Source organism: Drosophila subobscura, chromosome U, assembly GCF_008121235.1.
Source record: "Drosophila subobscura isolate 14011-0131.10 chromosome U, UCBerk_Dsub_1.0, whole genome shotgun sequence".
Taxonomy (NCBI): domain Eukaryota; kingdom Metazoa; phylum Arthropoda; class Insecta; order Diptera; family Drosophilidae; genus Drosophila; species Drosophila subobscura.
In genome coordinates, this window is record NC_048534.1 from 12672457 (window position 1) to 12679786 (window position 7330).

Here is a 7330-nt window from a genome sequence, read left to right on the forward strand (position 1 = left end):
GGGAATGTGTGAGCTGTGTACTGTTCAAGTTGACCTTTCCGTGGATTAAAAAGCGTTAAGCATGGCCTACAAAAAGATTAAATACCTTGTAATCCTTCTGTAAATACACTTTCCATACACATCCAAGTAGATGCTGTACTCGAATTGTTATTAAAAGCCTTCTCTTCAAACTCCACTCATGTGTGAGCGAGCGAAGGGCAAACATGGATCCCCATTTGCTGCACCCTTGCGATGGCCATCATCAGGTGGCCTGCCTGGGTTGCTCATGGGTTTTTCATTACGGGCGCGTGCCTCTGTCCCCCAGTTGAGCTCCGGCTGTGAAGACTGATAGCTGGCCCCGTCCCGGCCCTGAACTGAGGCACACTGCTTATAAAGCAATTCAATTGCTGACGTCGTCCCCAGCTCATTTGTCCAATTTGCATGCGGATCAAAGAGGTTCCCTAATTACCATGGGACAGCCCTGCGTCCGCTCCAACTTGACTGATGTGTCTCTTGTCTGTGTTTTGGTGCACTTGTTTATTATGTGGTTAACTTTGTTACTGGGTGCTGGTTGTGGCTTACAAACTACAGCCCTGGGGCCTATGATTTAGGTAAAGAAATTCTTGGATTGCGGATAATCGTGGTCCGTCTGCTGGAGACGCTGTCCGTACAGTGGATGATCGTGCTCCGCCTGGCAGGGATCTATGCTGGGAGTGGGATTTGGTGCTCGCATCAGAGCAGCTGCCTCCTCCTCGAAGTAATGCTGATCCTCATTGCTCTCCCTGTCATTGTGATTGTGGGGCTGCTGCTGTTGCTGCTGCTGCTGCTGCTCCTCCTCTGAGCATCCCTGATATCGTGGTGGCGGAGAGGAACGATTGCGTTGAACTGGCGCTGGTCCCGCACCATAGCCAGGTGCCCTCTGGACAGAGCCATATCCTCCTGTCAGACGTCTCGGTGGCCAATTGCGTTGCCCCTGAGCTGGTTGGGTGGGTGCCTGCTGGTACTGACCAGCCGGTGGATAAGGGCCCACCTGTGGATAGGGTGGACTCGCAGTCACATCGTCCACGCAGTCCACACCCCTTATAATGTTATTCATGTAGATCGAGTGGGGCAGACGCTGCCTGTACTTGGGCCTGAGTCGTGGCACAATCTGCTTGTTGCTCACAAAGTAGTCGCGACGCTGCGGCTGGGGCTGCGTTAATCCGATTCTCTGGCGCGGTTTGGCAAAGGAACCTTCGTACAGAATGGGTTCCACATAGTTCTTGACGGGTTTCCGAAAGCGTGGTCCTGCCTGAGGTCTGGTGTTTGCTGTGAATCAATAGGAAAATGATGAAAAGAAAGGATTTATCTAGATCATACTTACAGTTGCTGTAGGCTGGCATAAACTGCGGACAGAGATTTGTGTCCTGATCATCGGTGTCTTCACAGGGCTCCTCCGTGGTTGAGCTTCCATCCATGTCTGTTGCTGAAACAAAGAGATCTGAAATGCAGTTTAGACTCAGCTGCAACCACTGCAACATTCTGAACCAACAACCTTCTTCTGTTTCCTCTTCGGTTTCTGGGAAATATTCTTCTTCTGTTTCTGTTTCTGCTTCAGTTTCAGTTTCAGCTTCGTTGGTGGTGTCTATTTCGTCTTCGCAACTCTCTTCAGTTGTCGTTTCCGGCTCGGATGTTGTGGTTGTTGAAGTCTCTTCCGCCGCCAGCCTCATTTCACCCACATCTTTGGGTAGAACGACGTGGATGACCTCGCTGGGTTGGCCATCGATCTTGATTTTGGGCGTGTCTGGAACACTCGCTTTGCCATTGGCTTTGAATGGTATGTTAATGGTCTTTGATGGGTTGCCTTTCATTTTGTTCATTTGGTTTCGAATTTTGGTTCGTTGAGTAGTGGTTGTGGGCTTCTCCGTAGGATGGCCACCATATTTTGCGGACTTTAGTCCGGGGTCCTCGTTGAGTGGCAGTGCCCTGGTGGTGCGCGGTGTGGCTGCTTTCTTTTTCGGTTTTTTGCTGGTTGTTCTGGTGGGTGTTGGTGTCGTTGTCGTTGTTGTTGTTGTTGTTGTTGGCGTTTTCTGCTGCTCTGTTGTGCTTGTCGTTTCTTCTTTCGCTTCGGTAGTGGTGCTGATCTCTGTTGTTGTTTCTTCCTCTGTTGTAGCCGCCTCTTCTGTGGTCGTTGTTGCGACTGTAGTTGTGGTTGGTTTAGTTGTGGTTCTCGGAGTGGTTTGCTTTTTGTTCTTTCGATTTGTAACTCTTTTCTTTGTGGTGCTGCTAGTCTCAGTGGGTGTTGCCGCTGTTGTTGAAGTCGAAATTGTTGTGGAAGTTGTATCACTTTTTGTGGTTGTATTTTCGACAGCGTTGGCAAGTATTTTTGTTGCATTATTTTCAGTATTGGGCATTGCTTTCACCTCTTTTTGGCCAGTGTTGGGCGTCGCTTTCTCCTCACTCTGAGTCCTGGCGTTCTTTGCCTTTGCCTTGGGATCGCATTTCTTTTTGGGTTTTGGCTTCTCAGTTGTTTTCGGCATCTCTTGTGCCAGTGTGAAGTTGGCGCATGGATCATGCTTCAGGAGTGGAGCCCGCAGAAGGATCAGCCGCAGAAAGCAGGGATGATTTATGGAATAATCTTGCACCACTGCCGGCTCACAGGGTGGTAGAAAGTCATCACACTCTACGCTCTCCTCGACGTCGCCGAACATGTTGAAGTCCTCCTCGGAATCGTTCTCATCGCAGCCAATCGATGAAGCCGGCAACACGGAGATGTCCCTCAGCATGCGTCCACTATTCGGGTATCCATCTCCATCCCGGAGCATCATCTCCAGCAGTTCCATATCTTCTTGGTCCATGGGGGAACTAAGTGCCACTTTGGGTTAGTTTTGGCAACATTGGACTCACGCTTGACAACTCACCTTAACACAGAGGTTCCAGAAAGCAACACAAATAGCAGCAGCATCATCGTCATTGTCGGGGGAGTGCTTCTCTCGATGGTTTCCATGGAACTGTGGCCCCAGCTCGATCGACATTTGGCTTTTGTTGACCATTTTTCTAGTGTCGAAAGTCAAATGGTCGTCGGCACACGTATCACACAGCTTTTGCTCTCACTTTCTGCCAATTGAGACATCGTTCTGGCCCATCTGTAAGCACCCACCCGAACACTCTTTGCCCTTTCCCCCTACCATCTGTAAAGAGTTCATAATTTTGTGATCAGCTTTCTCATTAGAACGAACCGCGCTGGCGCTCTCCATCTGGATTTCTGTCTTGTCTGATCTGTTTTCACTTTCGTTCCGTACGTGACTTCTGCTGAGATCGGCAATATTTTTGTGTGTTTTGCTTTACGTTTTTGTTGGCGCCTAGGGGCAACCTACCCTACAGGTGACAGCTCGTAGAGGGTGTATATGGCTAGAGATACAAGGCTGTATTGGGATTGTTGGACTTTTATGTGCATCTCTTTACAGGGTATTCCCCAGTCGCTTCTCTCTTTAATTTTCTGCACTTACTGTCGTATTGTGTTCGCTTTTTATTTAATTTGTTTTTGAATGTTACCATTTGATTCAACATCTCATCTGACTTGTTTCCGTTTTATGTTAATTGCTTTTATCATCGCTTTCGTTTTGGGAGGAGCCAAGTGGGTGTAGACTTAGGGGGAGGTTTACGGAGGGAGCCCCTTGGGCCCTTGGGGGTCTCTTACTAAGTAATTAATACCCTTAGAATTGTTGCGGCTGAGGCTTCAGTTTATTTTTGCGGTATTCCAGGGGAAACATCTGTTCAATTTGAAAAGCAGTCGGTGACTGTTCGGATGGCATAGAAAATACCAAAAGAAATAATATAAGAAACACTATGGCCAAGTAAGTATCTGGTGACTAAGTTATTGTTGTGACTGTTTTGGCTTAGAACAATCATATTAGGTTACATTTTGAATTGTTCGTGACTGTTTGTTTGGGCAAATATGAGCGGGGAGAAAGTGATGATAAAACACGAATGGGATTGTGTTCTTAACTTTCGCTTTTTGATGCCCTGACATTCTTTTAGATATTATTTTCCTACTTCATATCATGTGTGCATATATTAAGGTACATAAATCCAAAATATTTTTAATATTAATGTTTAAAGTCTGGATGTTGCCTGTCACATTCCCAAATGTCAGAGCTTAGAGGAAGAGCAATGCGTGTTGAATTCTTGACTCGACTTGTCATTACCAAATGGAATTCGTGTGTAATTTTTCGTTTCCAACATATTTTCCAGCTGCTTTACGTAAAACGATGTGAGCGCTTGGGGCGAGAGGAAAACGCTTTCTTTTCCGCTTTCCTCTCTCTTTGTCAATCAATATTTGCCTCTGGGCAAAACGTTTTCCAATCAAATGGCAACCAAAAAACGAATATATGTACTTTGTAAATATTGTTTTTGAAATGATTATTAAATAGAAACCGCAGGATAGCGACCCTGAAATGTGTCTTGAAGAAGATAGTCCTTTTTGCTATTGTCATGCCGAACATGAAACAGTTTTTGGGCTCGCAACACGAACCATGTTGACAGAAGCATATCAATGTCACAGTGGTTTAGCGGCAGGCTGGCTGTGGGGTGAGGCATGCCCCGTGAGGCATGACAGATGGCTAGACTTCCAGGCAAATAATGGAACAATAATGGAAATGAGACATATACAAGTTAATTTATGGGAAAATGTTATTCTGGTTAGAGCTCGAAGAGGATTTAACCTGACACCTGGTCTTCGGGGTTAGGGCTCGGGGTCTGAGCTCTGAGGTCTGAGGTCTTCTGTCTCGTGTTAAGCAATGTCGCGTGGACATCGTGAGCATTCAATTTGGCAATTCGATGGAAACCAGTTATCTAACAACACTTATCGCTGTGGGCCGCTGTTGTGGCTGTTGTTTCTTGGGCATGGGACTTGGACTTCTCCGTCGGTTCTGTCAAGTTTGAGGCTGTTGAAACGGCCGCAGGTGGGACGAGGCACACACACTGGTGACACTGATGTCTGCGATCAATGTAACCCACCGAAAGTTGATAAGAGTTTGCCATTTTGTCATTGACTCGATTGCTCGAAAATAATGTGATGTATCGACATTTTTTTATGACAGGAATACGTTAATTGCCGAAATGTGTGTGCATATCTCTCTTTGCTCTGTTTCTGGGTCGACGTCGTCCAATCGAAATCGAAGTTCTGACTCACATTCGTTTAAGTTAATGTTTTGATAATTTTTGTTTATTTATTTGAGAAATTTTGCGATTCCCAGAATTTCATCCTGCTGTTGTTATCACACTTGCGTCTTAATGCCCATAAGTATATGTACAGTTGTGTTCAATGAAATAGTAGTGCCGAGCCACTCAATTTTCACCACTATTTTTGAGACCCTTCCAGTCTTTCGAATTTAACAAGTGATACCTTTTTGGAAAGCCTAAAATGTACACATTATAACCCAGAAAGAATCCTGGAACATTTGCATTCCATCTTCTTGTTTTACATGACTTAAGAAAAATACCTATAAAAAATGCTGTTCAATAAAATAGTAGTGCTGGGTGCAAGTATTAAAAAAAAATTAAAAAACAAATTAAATCAATTCAAAAAAGTTACCATCAGTAAGCTTAGTTTATATATTGAATATTTTGATGAAAGAAATGTTTGAATATAGCGGTACTTTTGTTTTTGGAGCGTAGAAGTAATCAATGAACGGTCCAATATGGGAGACTTTAGAATTCGACTAAAAACTAAAATCAGGAGGTATAATGAAATTCAAAACTAATTTGAATGTGCTTTTACTGTTATATTAAATAGTTTAAACTAAAAGAAGCACCCTGAAAAATGATTTTTTATGCGAAAAAATTGTCTTTTAGTAGATAGTCGAAGATGGTTGAAGGCAAGACCAAGGTCTTCAATATCCTCAAAAGTTATGAAAAAAATTTTATATCGCTCTGAAAGTGTTTTGATAGTTAATACACGACTGATTACACATTATTTAGTTGCAAGAGGTCCCCGGAAGCTACGCGTTTGAGAATAAAAGCACATGGGTACACGACTCATGTTTTGAAAAATGAGGACATGAGGCATGTGGACTGGGCCGTGTCACAGTCCGAAAAATACTTTTGACAAATGAGTGTAAAGTTGCTTTATATGGTAAGGAAGACTCAAAAGAATATGTTTGGTGTTCACAGATATCTGATAACTGACCAAATTCTTGAAAAAAACAACATTGGGCATGTTGGGTTGACCCTTATGCGCTACAGCCCATATAAACTCTTACTTCCTAGCCTTATACTGACGTATTTCATAAAGTTGTGTGTGCCAACATACTTTTTAATACAATACAGTAATATTACTATTGAAAAATGCCTATCAAAAGGATCTGTCATCAAGATAATGGTCTGAAATACGCAAGAAAGCTCGCTAGGAATGGAATTTTATCCGAAGAGGTCGACACTTTTCCATGTCTTGCTCAGTCTCTAGACCAAAATCCCAACGAAATCTTATTGTAAAATGTGAAATGTGTTATTACTATTACAAATCCGTCAACCAGAGCACAGTTTTACCAAGGTGTTTAAGAATTATAGTCTCAGATCTTATTTAAGCTTGGGCAGTACCTTATTTACACATGACAGGTAGGCGTAAGGCCATAGTGAAAACAAATTTGATTAAAAACTACATATTAAACCTCAAGAAACATATAGAACATGAAACATATGCACTAATTCCAGTTTCGTTGTTTTTTTTAATTTTCTAAAAAAACACTACTATTTTTTTGAACAGCATTTTGTATAGGTATTTTTCTTAAGTCATGTAAAACAAGAAGATGGAATGCAAATGTTCCAGGATTCTTTCTGGGTTCTAATGTGAACATTTCAGGCTTTCCAAAAAGGTATCACTTGTTAAATTCGAAAGACTGGAAGGGTCTCAAAAATAGTTGTGAAAAATGTTTGGCGCGGCACTACTATTTCATTGAACACAACTGTATAACTGTGGAAAACATTTCAAATATTTAATTTAATTATTGCGCCAACAGAAAACGGCGAAAAATGAAACCAGAAGTTCACAAATTCGCTACTTTGCTTGGAAACTTTTTTAGCCACACAGTCTTGGCAACATGTATGAAATTATCAAATTAGCAACATGCTTCCGCAACACCCAGTTTGTTGACAGATATCGATATCGCCCCCTATCGGTCGATAGCCGTAACCGATTGAACCGATTCACTTCAAAAGTAAGCGCGATGTTCAAACACTGGCCTCCAGTGGGCAGAGCAGAATCAGGAATTACTTTAACAAAGGATTCCTGAACATAACTTTCGGGGCTTTTGGGCTGCAAAGGAACGGGGCAAGAGTGAAAGGCAAGAGTGCTTCTGCTGGGACCTGGAAA

General features: G+C 43.1%; 1 protein-coding gene across 1 annotated transcript; it reads right to left on the bottom strand.

Annotated features, from left to right (window-relative positions):
- Positions 1-517: 517 nt before the first annotated feature.
- On the bottom strand, positions 518-2993 carry LOC117901693 (cell wall protein DAN4). Its single transcript, XM_034812554.1, has 4 exons — positions 2880-2993; positions 1514-2823; positions 1343-1459; positions 518-1287 (listed from the first exon to the last, which is right to left on the bottom strand). Exons 1-4 carry the CDS (start codon positions 2963-2965, stop codon positions 587-589), a joined length of 2214 nt encoding a protein of 737 aa, XP_034668445.1. The 5' UTR covers positions 2966-2993; the 3' UTR covers positions 518-586.
- Positions 2994-7330: the final 4337 nt, after the last annotated feature.

Excerpts from the sequence above, each read along its gene's own strand:
- LOC117901693 (XM_034812554.1), bottom strand. The coding sequence starts at position 2,965 with ATGGAAACCATCGAGAGAAGCACTCCCCCGACAATGACGATGATGCTG. Across the intron at positions 2,824-2,879 it reads TCTGGAACCTCTGTGTTAAG|TTCCCCCATGGACCAAGAAG; the intron begins GTGAGTTGTCAA and ends AGTGGCACTTAG. Across the intron at positions 1,288-1,342 it reads TATGCCAGCCTACAGCAACT|CAAACACCAGACCTCAGGCA; the intron begins GTAAGTATGATC and ends ATTGATTCACAG.